At 38.4% G+C, this 21,958-nt stretch overlaps 1 protein-coding gene across 1 annotated transcript in view; it reads left to right on the top strand.

The window, feature by feature from the left end:
• Positions 1–21,958, top strand: part of LOC122806230 (copine-8-like) — a 4,689,459-nt gene that overhangs the window by 2,968,080 nt on the left and 1,699,421 nt on the right. Inside the window, exon 12 of the mRNA XM_044076480.1 lies at positions 21,255–21,330. Coding sequence (XP_043932415.1) covers positions 21,255–21,330 — 76 coding nt within the window. The remainder of the gene's footprint in view (positions 1–21,254; positions 21,331–21,958) is intronic.

Raw genomic sequence — 21,958 nt, 5'->3', positions numbered from 1 at the left:
GGTGTAGCTGTGAAATGCCAGCACACAGAATGGTCAGTTAGGAGTGGGTATAATAACCCTATGTATGTGCAGCGAGCCACTGCGAATGGTGAGGAGTAAAACAGGTTAAAAAGTCACACGCTGCAGGGAAAGAAACAGCCAGCAATAGGAAGGCAGATGTTGGAGCAAAGCTGATGCTAAAATTAGGACAGAAATAAAAAGTAAAACAGTAGATAGCCAAAGGCAGCTGCAGCACAATAGTGCAGGATAAAGGGATGTCAATATCCAGAAAGGGAAGTATCAGGCTAGGACGGAGCAAAAAGAAACAAAAACATTAGCGAGAACATGGATAACACAGTACCCAAGGTATGAAAATGCTAATGGCATGATGGGTAAGGTGGGGAAGCTATGGTAAAGCAGGGACGCTGCTAAAGCTAAGCACTAATGCGGGCCACTGTCTTCATTTTAACAGCTTCAAATTACTATGTATGGCCAAATCTCATATTACTGAAAATAAAATGACCAAACTCAAAAAGATCAAATTTCAGTACATTGAAAGTAAATACACTGAATTATTGTTTGCAATCATGTCATATTCAGAGTTTGCTTTATCATAATTTTATTTCAATTGCATAATACTGTAATAGTATATTCTGAAATGCTACTTTAAATGCACAAATTCAAAATAAAAAGGTACATGTATAGTTGGTTAAAAGCTGTGCAGACATTTACCATGTGCTGTTTCTGCTTTTATTTAATTCTGGATAATTTTCTCTTACTTTAGAGTTGAGCCATGTGGTACTTTTAATTAACTTAATTACAGCTTGAATTATTTCCCACTAAACTGTGGGAAAGGTAGGAAGACGTAAGGAAACGCTGGTCCTGTACAGCTTTATTCTGCTTCCTTTTCATGCTGTGCTTCTTTGGGTAGCAGTTTGTGGTTTGTGCTTGCTGTGTGAAGTAAAATGACTTCTTTTTTGTAAATGTGTTTAGCAGCAGCTTTAACTCTCGTGTTCAGGATTCCTACTGTTGGTCAATTTACTGGCAATAATCAGATCCGATATGTTTCAGCCTTTGTGATATACTGAATTATTAATGCATGAGAAACAGTACAGGTAGGGGTCAGGTACTGTATTGGCAGCAGTCAGGTAAATCCCAGCAGGAAGGAGCATCCATTTAATGTTAAGACAGCAGTCAAGACAACAGTCAGTGGTCATAACATTAGCAAATCCATGGCAGAATAGATAAAGTGATTCACTTGGATACACTGCAAAGTATTGCATTCAGACTCAGCCATGAAAGAAGGTGCTCACAAGAGTCAAAATAATAAGGGAAGGTCCATTACACTAACAAAACAAACTTCTAGGTTGGACCATGATTTGGAAGATTTCATTTAAAAGAATTAATCACTGCAATGAAGAACAAATAGTAAGAACCTGTTAATAGGATTACAAGGATGTCCAGGTCTTAACATGTGTTCTTTTATTTTATTTTACATTTGTTTACTGCCGTAGTACATTGATCAGAAATTACCATTTGTAGGTACTGCCCAGGTATTTCTTCTAGATTATCTGAATCTGACATAATAAATTGTTGAGATATACTAACTCAGGAGTTAAATTGCCCTACTAACTTTGAACGGTACCACTGTGACTAACTTTCTTCAGTATGAAATGCATAACCCAGTAAATAATTTATCCATGGGGCTACGTACTGGACTATGTTGCACTAAACTGACAAGCCCGAGTGCTATAAATTATTATAGACATTTAGGGGTAACCATCATAAATGTAGGGAACCACATCAGTGAGTCCCAACATAGAGACTGAATTGTCAAAAAATGGACTTACATGTACTAAGTCCAAGGTAGCCTTTATCGTCAAGGTATGGTGACCTTGGACTTGGTGTGTATATATATATATATATATATATATATATATATATATATATAGTTATATTTATATATATATATATATATATATATATATATATATATATATATATATATATATATACACCAATATGGAGGTTTGGTGAACGGGTCTATATCACATCGTCGAACTCACAGGAGTTCGAACGATATAATATCGAACCATTAAGCTCGAAACCCAAAAAGTACGAACACACAAAACAGCGATTTTTTTTCCCAGGGAAAAAATCGCTGTTCCTGTACAAAAAAAAATACAAAAAAAAACATGTACACTTTAAACTTAAACTAATATTGGGGGGGGGGGGGGTATTTTTGCTGAGAATTGTAAATGAACTGTATAAAACCAGGCAATTGTTTTTCTATAAATATGAGCAAAAATGCCAACTGCAATACAAAAAACATAGCAATTGCTGTTGTACTCACATAAACACGTATATACACGCGCACACACACACATATATATATATATATATATATATACATATATATATATATATATATATATATATATATATATATATATATATATATATGGTTTCACTTCATAAACACAAATTGCTGAAATATCGAATTTCAGAAGTTTGTGTCCATGAAGTTGAAACTTCAAAATAACAAAAGTGCTTAAGTGCAAATAGGGCTATGTCAAATTTGCGCTTATGCATGCATGTATGTTATGTTGCGGAAGTGTTTGGCTGGGATGGTGTCTGCAGTTTAAGGTGAGTGTGTGTGAGTGTTTCTCTAACTTGTACGAATGGGTTAGGGTAGGAAGACGGAGGTATGATTGTGTGTGTTGGCTGTGCGTGAGTGTTTCTCTAACTTGTACGAGTGGGTTAGGGTAGGGAGGTGGAGGTATGAGTGCGTGTGTTGGCTGTGTGTGAGTGTTTCTCTAACTTGTACGAGTGGGTTAGGGTAGGGAGGTGGAGGTATGAGTGTGTGTGTTGGCTGTGTGTGAGTGTTTTTGTAACTTGTACGAGTGGGTTACGGTAGGGAGGTGGAGGTATGAGTGTGTGTGTTGGCTGTGTGTGAGTGTTTCTCTAACTTGTACGAGTGGGTAAGGGTAGGGAGGTGGAGGTATGAGTGTGTGTGTTGGCTGTGCGTGAGTGTTTTTCTAACTTGTACAAGTGGGTTAGGGTAGGGAGGTGGAGATATGAGTGTGTGTGTCTTGGCTGTGAGTGATTATTTTTTTCTTTACTGTTTGTGGGATCTCTAAGTTAGTCTATATAAGTAGGGGTGTGGGTGGTGCAGGGGGCTTGCCCCCTCTGCATTTGTGTAGTGTAGGTGTGTGTCTGTGTGGTGTTTTGTTGTATTTAATTGTTTTGTGGTGTGGGTGTTATGGTTTGTGTGTTGTGTGCTGTATTGTGTATGTTCAATGTTTTAGTTTCATGATTGTGAAGTGTCGGTGTTGAAGTGTCGGTGTTGTGATGGTTTCGGCTTTATACTGTCGAAATGCTAAAATTCGATATTTCAACATTTCGGTAATATGAAGTGAAACCATATATATATGTGTGTATATGGGTACCTATTACTTCACCGACAGGTCAAAAGAGCGACACTCACATGTTCGACTCCACATCATCGACACTTCATAACATCGACGTTTCAGGTAAGCGATCTTCCCCCTCACAGGACCCATGGTAGCACTCGTTTCTCTGTTATAACGCGTACGATTTACGTCATTATTCAAAATTTACCCTGATAGCGTTGTCCTTACCTTCTTAATAGTGAAACGAGTGCTACCATGGGTCCTGTCAGGGGGAAGATCTATACCAAATGATTGCAGCCCCCCAAACATCTCCAACGCCCAAGTGAGAACTGCTCTCTCCAAAGCAAAAAACACAGCATCCATGGGACCTGATGGTGTCCCCGACTGTGTGCTCCACTAACTCAATGAGGAATTAAACCCACAGCTAGGACAGCTGTTTAATCAGAGCCTTACCTCTGGATACGTACCCAGGGAGTGGCGCACTGCAACTGTGGTCCCACTTCACAAAGGCGGTGCCTCCACCGACCCTGGAAATTACCGGCCCATTAGCTTGACAAGCCTTATCTGCAAAGCCATGGAGAGGATCATAATGGACCTCATAAATAAAGGCATAGGGAATTTGCAGACTTTGGATCCAACCCAGTTTGGCTTTGTCAAAGGCAGATCATGCCTTTTAAACTTGGTTGACTTTTTGAAACAGTCACCAAAGCCATTGATGAGGAAAGGCAGTCCATACAGCCTACCTCGATCTGGCGAAGGCCTTCGATACAATACCCCACTCGGGTATCATTGAAAAACTCATCAGCTTAAATATTAACCCATACATCACAAGATGGGTTGCAAACTGGCTGAGTGACAGAACCCACAGGGTCAGAGTTGCTGGCGCCATGTCAGACTCAAAGCCTGTCACAAGTGGTGTCCCACAGGGCTCAGTCCTAGGCCCACTCTTGTTTGGCATCTACTTCTCAAGTACAAGCAAACACAGGAGGGTTATGGCTGACAAAGTTTGCAGATGACTGCAAACTGGGCCATAGTAGAAAACACATCTGACACAGATATCCTTCAGAAGGGTCTCACAGAAACGGATAACTGGTGCCAGAGCCATGGCCTAAAGTTAAATGCCAAAAATGCATAGTCGTACCCTTCGGGAAAAACAAGGTTACCCTAGCTACCAAATAGGTGGCAATCCACTGAGCACAGAAGAAGTTATCAGGGACCTGGGGACCCAGGTTGATAGTAGTCTGTCATTTGACACCCATGTAGCTAAAGTAGTTAGGAAGACCTTCTACATTGCCCACCTTATCATGAAGGGATTCTCATCTAGATCAAGGGAGGTCATTGTCTCCCTCTACTCATCACTCATCAGACCAATGATGGAGTACAATGCCCCATTCGGAATGTATCTGACCCGACACTTGCAGCAGCTGGAGAGGCCACAAAAGTTCCTCACCAAAAGGATAAAGGGTCTCAATCTGTCCTATGCTGCCCGACTGAAAGAACTCCAGCTCTATTCAGTCGCCACGCTGCTCAGAGGTGACCTTTGCCTAACATACAAGGCCATGTCAAACCCAGATTTGATGAATATGCTTCACCTCAAAAATCTAGATCCATCAGAGCCACAAGGGCGGGAGACTTAAACCTCGACACGGCTATTAATAGGACGTGCTGGAGGGATAGATTCATCACCCAAAGACTCCCTATGCTGTGGAACAAAATCCCGGTATATGTGAGGCAGAGCACCTCGCTGGCCTTGTTCAAGAGAAATCTTGACCAATGGATGGGAGATCGCAGATATACCCCAGGGATTACCTCAGTGTCACTGCTCGACAGAGGCACAGCAAAATAATGGGTATAGTTCCCCATACTAAAGGGGTGGCGTAAGCCACAAAACTATGGGCTAGGCTTGTAAATGCCCTTGGGCAGATAGCCTAGTATGAACCTATGAACCTAAGATCGCTTACCTGAAACGTCGATGTTATGAAGTGTCGATGATGTGGAGTCGAACATGTGAGTGTCGCTCTTTTGACCTGTATATATATGTACACACACATACACTCACATATATACATACATATACACATAAATACATATGCACATCACATTTTCCGGACTTGTTACTTTCTGCTAATTAATGTGTTTCAAGAGACGAGGCAGCTCTGCTATGTGATAAAGCTGTTTAAATTGTGAACCTGCAAAAATACGAGAAGACTATTCCTGCCTAAAACTCTAGCCCATCACAAATCCAGCTTTCTCTTATCCTCTCTAAATGGCACCAGCATAAGACCAGACTCACACACTAAACTCCTGGGTGTCATCATAGATGACCAGCTCAAACTAGACCTCCACATACTTCATTCCATAAAGAAAACACAACATAAACTGGGCCTGCTATCCAGAAATAGCAAATTCCTGACCCCCCAACTCAAAACTGCTGCTAGCCCAATCCTATCTCCTCCCTACTCTCCTCTATGGCTCCCCTCTATTTTCTAATCTACAAAAAAATCTACTGACAAAGCTTGACCAAACCTACAACAAAATTGGTAGATTTGTCACCAGCAGCTCCTATAATTCCCATCACTGCACAGCACTCATAAAACTACATTGGCTTGAACTCCCACACCTTCTGGCCAAAAGTCAGCTAATCCATGCTTTTACAATTCTTAATTCTAACTCTGACTGTCCATGTCTGTCCAACCTGATCTCCTGGTACACCCCTCCCTGTTCCCTGCTCAACTCCAATGAACACTTACTACAAGTCTATAGACCCAGTAAGAACATAGGTAAAATGCTCTACAATCACTCCATTTCCCTTATCTGGAACAATCTTCCACTCCAAATCAGAAGCCATACCTCCCTTTCTAACTTGACCTGTTACTGTATCTCCATAACAACCCTATATGTACCTGCAACCACCCTACTTAACCCCTCCCTATCCCCATACCTACTTTACCACTACATCTGCTCTACAAGACCTTCTCTATTTCTATAACTTACTATCTCTATCTGCTCTCCCTTCTACACCCTCCCTCTAGATCATGTCATCCCTCCTCTACTACTTTCTTCTTCTGCACCATCTCTTCCTCTGATCTGAGGTCCCTTGTACATACATGTTTCTCTTTTTTGTTCTCGTGCACTAGTTTCATCCTCAGATCTGAGCCCCCCTGCACTTACACAATTTCTCCTTCTAGCCACTAATCTAATAATGCCATGTTATTTTCAAATAATTACCTATAACCTAAATTCGCTAACAGCATACCTCCTGATTTATTATCGTTGGTTTTCCTTTTACACCCTTATTATTATATTTTTGTATATAGCTATGTTTAATTCCATGAAGGACATTATTTTTCTTATCCATTGTACTCATGACATTGTTTTGCTCTGTATTATTGTAAACTTGTCTCTACTTGTACGTCTGTTTGGGGCTTTTCCCCTCGGGTCTCCACTGAAAAAGGGTAAATTCTTACCCAGCTGGACCAACACGGTTAATAAATGCAAAATAAATGAATTCATTAATTAATTGATTAATTAATAAAAGGGAATATAGTAGCACTGTGCCATGTAGTGATGCCTCATGCTTACACTCCTTAAGACATTTTTAAGTCAAGTGAGTGTATCCTTAGAGACTTTAGATGTATTTATTCAGTTATACTCAGGTGGCTCCTTCTATGAACTGCTCCTCAGTGTCAGGAACTCATTTTCTTTTATTTTACTCGTTTGTCTTCTGAGACGTCTACGAAGAGGTAAACACATTGCAGTTACCTTCAGTTAGTAGTGTCAAAGCAAGCATGCTGATAATGTTCTTGTAGTGCCAAAAAACATATTTACACTTCCATCTGCTACAATTTATCTGCAGATATCTACCTAGGGCTTCTGATACCATCTCCCATAATAAACTTATAAATGTGCTCTCTGGACAAAACTTTAGTCATTCTGTACTTGTATGGTTCCTAGATTACTTAACTGAGTGCCAGCAAGCTAGAAAGTGCCAAAAAACTTCTCTCCTCTACTGCCCATCACACTGGGAGTCCCACAGGAGTCTATCTTTGGTCCCCTTCTTTTCACATTATTTACTATTTGCACACTGCTGCCCTACATTTTTCTCTTGTCCAGTACGCAGATGATTCCATACTGGTATGCACCACACTCCATCATTACAACTCCAGTTAATAACACAACAGTGTTTCTCTGCAGTGGAATCATAGCAAACTCATTCACAGCTTATTCTGAATCCTAACAAAACCAAACTAATGCTTTTCTAACCCGCAAGAGTCACAGACACCCCCCCCCCCAGTCATTCAATATCACATCTTCAAACACTACCACCATTTTTCCTGTATCCCAAACTACGTTTCTGGCATCATCATCCCAAACTAAGTTTCTGGGTGGTGTTATTGATAACAGCATGACATTTGACATTCATATCGCCCAGACTATAGAGAACGTACATATAAATACATACAGTATCTAACTAATAACACAAAAGCCACCATTGCAAGAAGCCGCTTTGTCTCTACTCTCCTCTACACCTCACCAATTCCCACCAGCCTAAAGAAATCAGACTTAGTAAAGCCTGACAACTGCTAAAATAAAATTGCTAATTTGCAGCAGACTCTACCTTTATATCCCACCACTGCTTAGTGCTAAAAAAACTCAGCTAGTTAGAACTACCTCATCTCTTAGTTTATAACGAGCTTAACATGGCCCATAGAATTCTAAACCAACCTAAAAGAAAACCCCATACTTCTAAACTTGCTGCATCCCTATTCTAGTAATTGTGTTCTGTGCTCTACTAGTAATTCCTTACAGAACATGACCAAAGCCAGCAACGCCACAGGATATGCCATTTACTCAAATTGTATAGCCAAAATCTGGAGCTTGATGCCACCAAAAATAAGATCTACTGCTATCTCATCACTCTTTAAAAAAAATACTCAAATCTCGCTTACCTAACAAAAGATTATGCTCCTGCAGTAGCCCTGAATAGGCTGCTCTGATTTTCCCTCTAGCACCCCACTCCATCATCTTACCTTCCCATTCTAGCTTCCTACTATATCCCAGGCATACCATAGTTCTTCACAACATAGATTTAGCTTTAAATACTTTCCAAGATAAACAGTATTTATTCCATTTAAGATTGACATGTGCTAAGGATCCAGTGACCCTTAACTCTTGTGTCTTCTTATTCTATTATCACTTCTAGTAGGCAATAACATGCGCCTAATGTAATTGCGCGATCAAAGTTTGTAAATATGAACTAACATATAGTAACTGTGTATTTTGCTCCCTGCTAGTGTTGGTTCTTATGTAAACCTAGTGACAAATTACTGGATATTAAACCTACATACACTAGGTAGCGCTGGATACACTAGGTACTGAAATCTTATGAATGAAAAAAAAAGTGTAATGTAAACTCTTTTTCTATGACACTCTATGTAAACACACTATGTTGCAAATAAAGAGTCCTCTCCAAAGGCAATCTACTGAAAAATACTTATCTGCTTGTAATTAACTTTAAGGACAGTAAGTCTTCAAAGCAATTGCAGCTATAGAAATTGTTAAGGTTTATTGCTACACACACACGCGCGTACACACACACACACTTTTATGTTTGACTCTGAATCTGTTATTTCTGATTTTATATATATATATATATATATATATACATATATATATATATATATATATATATATATATATATATATATATATATATACACATATATATATATATGTATATATATGTGTGTATATATATATATATATATATATATATATATGTGTCTACACACACATACATACATATACATATATAAATAAACACTTTTGTGTTTGAATCTATATACATACTCTCTGCTGTAAACGTGGCGCTTTTCTCCCTGGTTCTCCGCTGAAAAAAGGACTTTGCCCAGTCAGACTTTCCTGGTAAACAAATGTAAAATAAGTAATTATATATATATTTAATTGTGTAAGCATATTGTTTCATTTTAAGTAAGAATTTCATTATTCATTTACAGGTGCTTCTGTCTGGTTGCAAAAACCACAACTAGTTTGAGTGTTTGCTGTTAAGGAGCCAAAAAAAACTCTTCTTGCTAATGTAGCAAGCGCCTTAATAAAACTGTAGCAAGCAACTTGCTACAATTGATATCATACTTATCACAAACTCAACTTTTTAGAGCTTCATCTGAGTTGCACATGTACTATTGTTACGCATTTATGGAGTGACAGTATCCTTGCGACTTCATAAATCAGTGCCAGTACTGCACTCTTGCATCATTTGGCAATCATACCCCCTGACATCTTGTGCTTGGGAAGCTGCTCCTTTTTCCCCACCCTACTTACAACCCTATTGATTGTTTACTAATTAATTTGAGCATAATTACACCAAACCAGTGAATTACAACTATCAATTTTTGCCTTTTGAAAAGAGTTTAACAACAACTGTCATGTATTACAGCTATTTTATTTTTAAGTATGCCTATTAAAATGTAACCTTGGTGTGCCACTAGTCTGACTGATGGCAGCACGTTTCCATAAAAGCAGGAAAGGGTCATTACAATAAAAAGTTGTTATAAATCTCTCCTGGAAATTATTGTATTTGTGTGTGAGTGAATTAACTTATTTTTGCTAAGATAGAGTTACTATTGTTAAGACAGCACTGAAAGGCAGTGAGGTGCGAGTGCTACTATTAACTGTACAGTGTAGCCCACACATGGTTGTGTCTGGTGCTGGCCAAAGCTCAAGACAGCAGTATTAATTTTTTGTATACTCTTAAGGCCAGTGCCCTCATGCCTAGTAGTAATTGGAATGGCAGTACAGACTGAGCGACTACAGCCCCTGTTCCTGTCATATTAATTGTTCTCCCCTTATAGACCTTAAATGAGCTTTCTTAAGGCACCATCAAGAAATGCAACCTGAATACAAGACCGCTCATGTGTTTCACTAGCCCAGATCCCTGTGTTGAATGTTTTTTTGCTTTGCATTACTTGCTCCTGTGCCACATTGTCCCATCATAGGAACATAATCCCAAATTGCATCTGATTATCTTACTGTTTTTCCCATGGGCCCTGAAGCCACTTTAAAGGACTGGGATCTGTAATCAGTAAAGTTTCTACTACATATGAAATACTGAAGCTTTTGGAGAACTCAAACTCGCCACAAACATTCACTTTGCGCAGTTACACAGGATTCCTGCCTTAGCTGAAGTCTGTGCGTCTCTCCCTTTGAGGAAACATTGTTTAATACAGACCTCAGACTACAGTTTGAATCATCCACCTGCACAGTAAATTGTAATCAGTACTGGCTAGTACAGACGATCCAGTCAAGGTCCTCTTGAGTTCCTAGAATGTCTGTTCATAAGCTGATGGGCAGATGTCTTTTCCATAGATTTTTTTAAGGTGCTTAAGATCTGTAAGTGGATTAGCTATTATGCTATAGTGATGAACAAACTTCCTTTACTGCTTTGAAGAAGACATTTCATTTAGTTCATCAAATTTTATTTCAAATGAGACAGTTCTATCTGTTGGTAGGGAGCAGTGTAAACAAACTAAGCAAGAATATGTTGTTGATTCTAGTGTTTGTGGATAACTTATTGGTTATGCACTTTCTTTCAGTGATAAGTGTGAGTGACTTAGAAAGTAGAGAGTTGTACTAACAAATCGGATTGTTCTAATTTTCCAAATATAAAAATAACTGTGTGTTAGAAAATTGAGTTTGAATTATCATTTGCTGAGGAAACATTAGTGAAATGTTTGTTACAAAATTTGACACTGGTGTTGCTGATATCAGGAATAAGAAAAAAGACTTGGAGAAGATAATGTGAGTGATGATTTGTTTGTTGAAGAGAAAGACTCAATACATAAGAAGGTTACACCATCAGAGGGTTCTCTATCTCGTAATTCTAAGAAGGTATTAAATGAGACTGAAGCCAAACATAGTTAAACTAATGCAAGTGGACTTCAGTGCTTTATTCATTCTTACAAACATGACGTTTTTTAACTACAGAAAGTTTGGAGGAAAATCTTTTTTTCTTTAACTGGTAGTATTGCATTTAACCCTTGCACTGATGATATTAGTAATTCTATTAATGAGCAAAATTAAGTGTGGCAAGAGATTTTGTGTGTAAGAAAGCTTAAAAGAAGAGCTTTGGGATGGTTAATTAGTGAAGATAAAGAGATTAATAAACACATTGAAGACTCTGGTTTTGTGAGGCACAGATCATCCCTGAGTAATTTGTATGATACCGAGTAGAGTGATGGTGATTTGAGCCTGTCAACATAGGAAAGGTGTTGGAGGCAATGGATTCTCTTTGTGATGTATTTCAGCAGCCTTTCCAGTTGGTGCAGATGTTTAGAGAGGTACATCCCAAATGGGGCATTGTACTCAATTATTGGTGTAATGAGGGAGGAGTATAGTATAGAGAGGCAATAACCTCCTTTTTTCCAGATGCAATCCCTTTATTTATGAGATAAACCAATTAAAAAGCTTTTCTGACCACTACTGCTACATGATGGTCAAATGTGAGGTTGTTATCAACCTGAGTGCCAATGTCTCTCACCACAGGTTGTGTGCTTAGGGGGTTGCTGCTGATGTGGTAATCAATAGGGGTCATGTTTTTGCTGAATGGTATGATGATACATTTTTTGCATTTAACTTGAGGCCATGCCTTTGGTACCAATCATTAGTTGATGTGAGACCCTCTTACAGTATGTTAACATCATTTGGGGAGTCAATGACAGTACCCAATTTAGTCATCTGTAAATTTGGTCAGCCACAGGCCTTTTGTATTTGCCTGGACCTCTGAGAAATAGATGCCAAACAGTAGGGATCCCAGGACAGATCCCTGGGGAACTCTACTAGTGACAGGTCTGCTATCGGATGTAGAGGTGCCTATTTTGAATTTGAGGGTCCTGTCAGTGAGCCAGTTGGCCACCCACCTGATGAGATAGGGATTTATACCAAGTTGTGTTTGCTTTTGAATGATACTGAGTGGGGGATTGTATCAAAGCCCTTGGCCAAGTTAAGGTAAGCTGTATGTACCGAGTTTCCCTCATCCAGGGCCTTGGTGACAGTTTCAAAGATGTCAACCAGGTTCAACAGGCAAGATCTGCCCTTGACCAATCGGAAATGGGTGGGGTCAAGTGCTTGGAGACTGCCTATATATACGCATACACTTTTATATACATATATATAGAGAGAGAGAGATAGATGGATAGATAGATATGTGTGTGTGTGTGTGTGTGTGTGTGTGTTTGTGTGTGTGTGTGTGTGTGCGTGTGCGCATACTTGCAAAAGCCATCACTTGTATGTGTTAATATGGCAAACAGATTCTGCAAGCCATCACTACTTACATGTTATCAGAATATTGCAGGGAATTGGAGAATATTTGAACAAGAGTACAATATTTTTATACAAACAGCTTATTCTGACAAAGATGCACCCACCAGGACATTAATTTTGATAAACTTAGCTGTGTCAGAGGCCACTGAAAGCGAGCATTCATTTGTGTATGCACTAGCAGTATATGAGGGAGAAAGTGAAAACTGTCATATTGTTACACAGGCTGAATCATGAGAAGACCCCCCCCCCAAGTGTTTGAAATGAAAATTTATTGAAATGTGCAACCCCCAGATAAATGTTACATTAGCGAGATTTTGCTTTACACGAGAGATCAAACTCAAGGGAAACTTTTGCAGCTTATATTACTGACCTGAGAAACAAAGTTAAATGTGTAGGTTTGGTGATTTAAAAGATGAGTTAATAAAGGACAGGCTTATGTGTGGTATTAATAGTTCTACGGTGAGAAAGATTTTACTTCATGACAGTGATTTAATGCTGAGCAAAGCTATTGAGATTTGTCAAATACATCAAGTTACAAAAAGGCACACAAGTGTGCTTGCAAGTGATAAGAGCATGATTTCAGCAGGCTCTAGTGCAAATGTAGACAGCATGCAACATGTGGCTAGCAGAAGCAGGCCTAAGCACATAGCACCTGCCACCCCTGCAGGCTCCCCAGGTATAACCCGTAGTTTTCCAGCAAGTTCCAAGAATAGGACATGCTCAGTGTAGTACAAGGGTGAGTCAGCAAAACCCAAATCAAACTTTATTGCTAACTGTCACAACTGTGCTACCAATCATGAGTCTAAGACAGAAAAATGCTTAGCATTTGGTCAGCAATGCCACAAGTGTAAAAAAATGGAACCATTTTCAAAAGTATTGCAAATCAAGTAAACCTCACACAGTTATAAAGAAAGGTCACTTAAAAGCAAGTTGAACATATAGAAAGTTATAACTCTACTATCTAAGTAAATGGTGAGTCAGTAATTGGTGAAAAGGTTGACGCAGTAAATTTGTTGGCAAAGAACAAAATGTTTTGTACTGTCCAGATCAACGGTGAATCCACCAAGCTCAAAGTAGACACTGGTTCAAAGTGTAATGTTATGTCAGCACACACATTTACTAAGGTGAGAGCTGGTTAGCAACTTAATGTGGCCAGTTGTGTGAAACTTGTTCCTTATGGAGGTGAAGAGATTCAAACAGAAGGCTCAGTAGTACTTTCATGTTATTTGGCTAGGAACTGTTACTGCTTCCTATTTTTTGTAGTCTAAAGACCTGTGCAGTCATTATTGGGTCTGATAAACAGTTTGAGAATAAATCTGTTTTCCTTTACCAAAGAAGTTCATCATATAAGCACAAATCCTAGTTCCAGCTTCAGTTATGCTATTTTCTCAGAGTATGCTGATGTTTTCTATGACAAGCTTGGCAAACTTCCAGTTGTGTATTCTATGAGGTTAGACTCAGAGGTCAGTCCAGTGGTCAGACCAGCAAGAAAAGTTCTAATAGCTATGCAGAATAAAGGCGAAGCTTAGATGGATAAAATGGTGTGGCAAGGTGTAATTTGTCCAGTTACAGAACCAACTGAATGCGTTTTGTCCATGGTAGCAGCCCACAAAAAATGGCTCAGACAAAATCAGAATATGGATTGACCCAAGAGATTTGAACAAAGCATTAAAGAAACCACATCATCCCATGCATACAGTAGAGGAAGTCACAGCCCTAATACCAAATGCAACTGTTTTTTCTGTCTTGGATGCAAAAAGTTTATTTTGGCAAGTGATGCTTGAACACAAACCTTCAATACCGACTACCCCCCTCAGTACCCCGTTTGAAGATATAGATAATCAGGATGCCATTTGGAATACATTCTGCAAGTGAAGTCTTTCAGCGTGCAATGCAGCAAATGTTTTCAGGTTATCCTTGTGCCATAGTAGTAGATGATTTATTGGATGGAGGTGGTGGTGAAGCAGAACATAACAGAAACCTTAGGAAAGTTCTAGACAGAGCACATGAAGTGAACTTAAAGCTCAATCCTCTGAAGTGCAAATTCAGACTACCAGAAGTTACATATGTCGGTCATTTATTTACCAACACTGGCTTGCGACCAGACCCATCCAAGCAAACAGCCATTCTTGAGATGCTTGCACCAGATAATGTTCAAGCTCTACAACATTTTCTTGGTATGGTCAACTATTTAGGTAAATTTATTCCAGACTTCAGTGAGTTAACAGCACCTTTGAGAGAGCTGATATCCAAAAATATTACATGATTTTGGTTGTGACAGCGCCAGAGAGCATTTTAAGACCTTAAGCAGAAAATTGCCACCCCATCTACATTAAGATACTATGATGTCAATAAACCAATAACTCATTCCTGTGGTGCTTCAAAATTTGGTCTTGGCACAGTTATTCTTAAAGAATACAGACCAGTAGCCTATGTATCTAGAACTCTTACCCAAACTGAAATGCAATATGTTCAAATTGAAAAAGAACTTTTGGCAATAGTATTTGCATGTTCAAAATTCCATGATTATATTTATGATTGAGCTATTCAGACTGAAACTGATCATCAACCTCTAGTCATTGTTTTAAAGAACCAAACAAAACGTGGAGAACACAGACCATAAAACTGGTAACTTTTTTCAAGTAAAAAGCCCAGCACTATGGCCGGGTGAAAGCGTTTGTATTTATCTGTGGAATAAATCATTTATTGCTTTCCGGTGCATCCAGACCATTTTTTCAGTTACGGTTTTAAAGAAACTTATGCATTCAGCTCCAGTGAGATTACAAAGAATGATGCTCAAATTGCAAAAGTACAACTTCAAAATGGTCTATAAAAAAGTCAAGCTTATTTATCTGGCAGTTACCTTATCCAAATCACCCAGAAATACAATAAAACAGCTTAATGCAGAGAATTTTGACTTTGATGTCATGTAAGTGTGTAATTTTTCGACCATGAGACTTGATCAGCTGAGAGATCATACAAAGACTGATCCAGTTTTGAAAAAGCTCAACTATTACATTAATGTTGGATGGCCGTCAAAGCAATCTAGTGCACCAACTCAAGTGCAAACCTATTTTCCTTAGAGGTGAGATGCTGATAGAAGATGGCATTATTTTCAAAGGTCCTAAACTTGTTTTTCCTGCTTCCTTACAATGTGAATATATTCAGATTTTGCATCATGGTCACCCAGGTTCCAAATCTACCAAAAGAAGGGTGAGAGGCTAGTATTTTGGCCTTCTCTAACAAAAGACATTGATAAAGTACTTTCTTTTTGTTCAGTATGCAATAGTACTAAACTGCATTTGCTAAAAGAACTACTTCAGCTAAGTCAAGTTCCTGAACTACCTTGGTCAACAGTAGCCACTGATATATTCGAATGGAACAATTAGCATTACATAGTGTTAATAGATTGTAATTCAAACTGGTATGAGATTGATTTACTACCTAACATCCACTGTTGTTACCACCAAGTTGAAACGTCATTTCTCAGTCCGTGGTGGTCCACACAAAGTTATTTCTGAGAATGGTACCCAATTTCAGTTTCAGTGATTTGTAAAAGAATGGGACTCTGTGCACGTTACTAGTAATCCAGAATATTCACACTCAAACGGACTAGCTGAATGTGCAGCACAGAGGGTAAAGCAATTATTAGAGAAGTCAAAACGTGGTAATGTCAAATGTCTTTTTGATTTACTCAATCTCAGAAACATATCCCGTGATGATATACTTGGTTCACCTGCTCAGAGACTTCTATCTAGCAAACTAGAACAATGCCTATCAGTTCCAGTTTGTTGAGGCCTAAAGCTAAAAACAACAGAACAATCTCAACCCAACTATTCAGAAAGAGTTTTTTTCCAGAAGTCCAACTATGACAAATCGAGCAGATTACTTTGTCTGTTGAAAAAAGGCGAGATAGTGAGGCTACAAAATGGCAAAAGGTTTCGACCGGATTGGTCGAGTAACAGGTATATGTACCAAGCCAAGATCCTACTTCGTAGAATCTGAGGCTGTTGGGTACAGGAGAAATTGCAGACATCTTTTTCCTGTATCAGAATCGATATCGCAGCATGTTCCTGTGATCGACTGTAGATCTTAAAGCAATCCAGACAATGTTCCTGTTGTAAAATGTGTTTTAACTTCTACTTCCACTCCTGATGATGCTCCTGATGTCCCCAAAATCGAACATTAAGCAGAAACAGTCCCAGCTGCTTGACCTAATTCTAATTTCTATTTACACAACTTGGTCATATTTCCAGACCTAGTGTGAAATGCACAGCAACCTGGACATAACTGTCTATATGTAGTTGTAGTTCTGTATAATTGCATGACAATGAATTATTTGCATCAATTACATATCAATCAATGTCGTCGATATTGCATGACTCATTTGTCAGAGGAAGAATGTAAATCGTGCATGTCTGTTGTACCTTTAAGAAGCGTTTCAAGGACAGCATGTACATGTAAATAGCGAGCACGTGCTAGCCTCCGCGCCATTTGTAATAGCGAGTTTGTACGTTTATCTAAGTTAGTTATTAGGCCTCAATCTTGATATGTTTGTACATAATAAAGCCGCTTGAACAGAACCCACAAATGTTCGTCTGTTTTTTCCTGACTGGATGAACGACAGCCAGTACCATCATTTACTAGGGAGATATAGCAGAAATAGTCAGACGATAGTTTAAATAAAAAGTGTAATGTTTTGGCATGCTATCCTGTATTCTGCTGCCTAATGAGGACTTCTGTTTCCTTGTAGCCACGACTACATCGGCGAGTTCACTACATCCTATCGGGAACTTGCTAGAGGCCAAAGTCAGTTCAACCAGGGCAGACCGATGGGGAGGAATCAGGCACCCTACCAACAGAATTGGGGGAGAGGACGCAGATAACGATGTTTTCTGGCGAATCATGTAATAATACAAATCACCAACCAGATATCTCGAGCTTACTAGAACTGGACCACAATTACACCCCAAGACAGACAGAGTTGGTAATGAACAACTCGGGGGAGGGGGCACTTAACATCTCTATGGGTGACCACTCCCTTTATGGAGATAGTACAGATGTTGATAATAATTGCAAGGTGGTAACTATTAACAACTTGACCCTTTACAATTTTACTGGTTTAGATATCACCTCAGAATTTTTTGATTTATTTACCAAAGGTTTCCAGTTTGTCCCTGCAAAATCTTCTAATTTATCTAAATTATTAGTTGAACTGAAGCTATTTATTAGGAATTTAAATTTGGCCATTTATTTTAAAGGGCAGAATGTTATTGATAATTCCTTACACAGAAGCAGCACCTTTAATCCACCCACTCACCCTAGTCTGAGAATTTATGAGGAATTAGTGGAAAAAGAACTCAGAAGGAATTGTGGTACATCTCTGAATTCTAGGATGGTCAATTTTGATATGAAATTGGAAGAATTAGTGAACATTTTGAAAGACAACAGGACTCGAGTAATGAAAGCAGATAAAGGCGGGGGGGTGGTTCTGATGCAACAGTTCGATTATGAGAATTGTATTCATGACATATTACAAGATTACAACACTTACGAACAAGTATCAAAGAATGAAGTTAATATGGCTTATGCCAAGATTAATTACATGTTGAAAGATCATTTATTTCAAGGTTGCATCAATGAGAAGTTATTTAATTACCTTCAGGTTTCTAACCCCAGAATTCCGATTATTTTCGGAATACCGAAGGTTCACAAAGGGTTAGCACCCTTAAAATTCCGCCCTGTGGTTTCAGGTGCAGGTGGTATCACCGAACCTTTAAGTAAATTTGTTGAATTTTGGCTGAAAAGTTTTGTCTCCCTATTACCATACATCTGTAAAGATTCTTGGGAATTCCTGGCTAGCATACCTTTAGATAGATACCATCCTGATTTGTTAATGATAACCATCGATGTTATCGAACTGTTCCCTAGCATACCCCATAACATTGGTATGGAGTGGTTCACGGAAACTTTGGCCACTAAATCAGGATTCAACAACAATATGGTCAACTTAATAGTGGAATTCATGGAAATTATTTTGAATAATAATTACATCTTTTTCAACGGAGAATTCTTTAGGCAGTGTAAGGGGGTGGCAATGGGTGCTCCATGTGCCTCCTCCTACGCCAACATCGTACTGCACAGATGGGAGTCTGAATTCATTCATGCTTCGGCTTGGAAGGAAAACATAATTTTTTATAAGCGTTACCTGGATGATTTGTGCCTATTATGGCAAGGTTCTAAGGATAGTTTCTTGGAGTTTTTCAACCATTTAAACTCCTCTACAAACTTTTTAGCTTTCACTTACAAGCTCAGTGAGCATTCCCTGAATTATCTTGATGTCACTTTGGTGAAAGATTTGAATCATCACACATTTACATCTCAGATCTTCAGAAAAGAAACTTTTGAACGCATTTTTGCATTTCGATAGTTTCCATCCACATTATACCAAGAGGGGAATAGTTAGAGGGCAGATGATTCGAACCTCAAGAATATGTAGTAGTCTGAATTTATTTGAGAATGAAATCCAGAATCTATCTTTACTCTTTGAGGAAAGGGGGTACCCGGTATGGTTGATTAAATCATGTGTGGATGAGATCAAAACAAAGAGAGATTCACATTACCCGCCTTTATTAGGTCGTGGGTTACCATTACCTAACAACAACAGACAGGAGCATGAGGAGATTTCTAGAGGGTTTGTTTACACTTATTCTGGAGATGCAGAATGTATTGAGCATACAATGAACATGTTCTGGCCAATACTTATGTCCCAAAATGATATCAAACCTTGGCTCCCCGAAAAAATTCAATTTATTAGAAAACGTGACAAGAATTTAAAAGACATATTTGAGCAGGCTGGTCATAACCATATGATTAACAATAGTAACAACACATGTAGAAGGAAAGGTTCCTTCAAGTGTGGGCTATGTAAACAATGCCCTTATTTACTAAATGAAGGCCAAATACACATTCCATCTAGAGGCCGTATTTTGAGGGCAAGGGAACATTTTAATTGCAACTCTTTTGGAGTGGTTTACCTGGGGACGTGTATTACATGTTCCGCATTTTATGTAGGAAAGACAACTCGAACCATTAGAAAAAGAATCTATGAACATACATACGAGATAGAAAAGAAAAAGGAAAGTAATGCCTTTTTTAGGCATGCTTTAAAGTGTAGCAACATGGTAATAAAATTCTTTATTTTGGAGAGGGTGAGCTCTGACCCCAGAGGGGGAGACTGGGAGAATTTCTTGGAGCATCGGGAATTGTTGTGGCAATTACAGTTGGATGCGACCAGATTCCCAGGCCTTAATGATGCGGTCAGTTTAAAAAGTGTACTTAAAATTAGAAATAAACAATTATAGGACTATAGATATGGAGTTTTATTATTTTCATTTTCTGACAGATTGACATCATTCTTTTAGGTTAAAACAAAGTAGCACCTAGGACCTATCTAGTTTGTACACTGTTTTACTGTTGTTATGAGCATTTATTTAATATTAACATGTGACAATATTGAGAAGGAAGGATATGTTTTTTGGTAGACTATGTGGAACACATTGGTTGAGTCATAGTCTCTTAAATGATTTTTTAAATGATTTTTAATGACTTTTATATAATTTTTTGACAAAATTATCTCTTATTGATTAGTTAACTAATCTAATACTGTGTTTACTAGAGTTTTCTAACTGGTACACAGTAGATATAAATGTTATACTAAAGTATTATGATATATAATTTAGTTTCATATGTTTTTATTTATTAACCAGTATATAATGTACATAGATCATTTATTCTTGCGCATTTTTTATATATTACATTTTAGATATGGTACATATATTTTAATATTTTAAGATATTACAAAAAGTTTTTCTTGTTAAGGCTTGAAATGGTTAAATAATTAATTGACTGGCCTATCCCAGGATATTAATAAAGGGGATGGCCACATTATACTTGTAACTTGATAAAGCCTGGGACACACCAGGCAGCTTTCGTTTTTATTGTGGTCTATCAAATTAAAGCACTTTTGACTTTTTCTACTGGCTTTTCATGTTTGGTATTGGCACTGAAGACAACTACCTAACTACCAAGATTTTTGGACTTTGAATGTAATTTACATTTGTGACTAGCAATCTTTGAGTGATTGGTGGCATTTTCTGCAGTTTTCCTGTGCTTCTTGGTTCGTTGCATGTCTGTTGTACCTTTAAGAAGCGTTTCAAGGACAGCATGTGCATGTAAATAGCGAGCACGTGCTAGCCTCCGCGCCATTTGTAATAGCGAGTTTGTACGTTTATCTAAGTTATTAGGCCTCAATCTTGATATGTTTGTACATAATAAAGCCGCTTGAACAGAACCCACAAATGTTCGTCTGTTTTTTCCTGACTGGATGAACGACAGCCAGTACCATCATTTACTAGGGAGATATAGCAGAAATAGTCAGACGATAGTTTAAATAAAAAGTGTAATGTTTTGGCATGCTATCCTGTATTCTGCTGCCTAATGAGGACTTCTGTTTCCTTGTAGCCACGACTACATCGGCGAGTTCACTACATCCTATCGGGAACTTGCTAGAGGCCAAAGTCAGTTCAACGTCTATGAGGTAGGTGCTCTGCTTTGGAAACGTTGTGCTTTTGGAGGGACCATTGTTAAAGCTACTGTTGGTGGGGGGGTGACAGGTAAATATGATGGATAATCTCCCTGTTCCTTTCTTATGTCACACAACCTTTAATCATTCTTCCACACATGCAGTTGTTATAAACCCCCAGTAATGTGGGTTCCTAACAGTATTCTGGTGGGGTGTTCAGGTCAAGGGTTAAAAGCAACCATGTGGTATGTTTCCATGGAAATCATACTCTGTTTAGTTAAGTGACACTTTTCAATGAATGGTTTAATATTTCACATTTTCAGTTGTCAACGTATGCCTGATGTGAAGTAAGTATTAAAACACTCACAAATCTGACCAAGGCACTCAAACCCTAGTTTGTGATTTAGTCCATAACTATGACATATGTCAATGTTTTGCATCTTTATTTAAGTTATTGAATATTGTATGTCAGCTTTGCTATTCAGGTTGTCAAATACTCCCTTTCAGCTTAACTGGTCTCAAGTTTCTAGCCCAGTTTCAAGGGATGTCATCTAAAAAGTTATGTTACTGCCTGAATCAAATTCTGTCCTGACATGCACAGTAACTGCAAACTCATGATCTAGGAGAACTTTCAACAGATACT

This window comes from Protopterus annectens, chromosome 7.part0, assembly GCF_019279795.1.
Source record: "Protopterus annectens isolate FY-2018-M chromosome 7.part0, PAN1.0, whole genome shotgun sequence".
In the NCBI taxonomy this organism is placed as follows: domain Eukaryota; kingdom Metazoa; phylum Chordata; order Ceratodontiformes; family Protopteridae; genus Protopterus; species Protopterus annectens.
The sequence above is the reverse complement of the archived record's forward strand: the minus strand, read 5'-3'. Positions and strand labels throughout refer to the sequence as shown.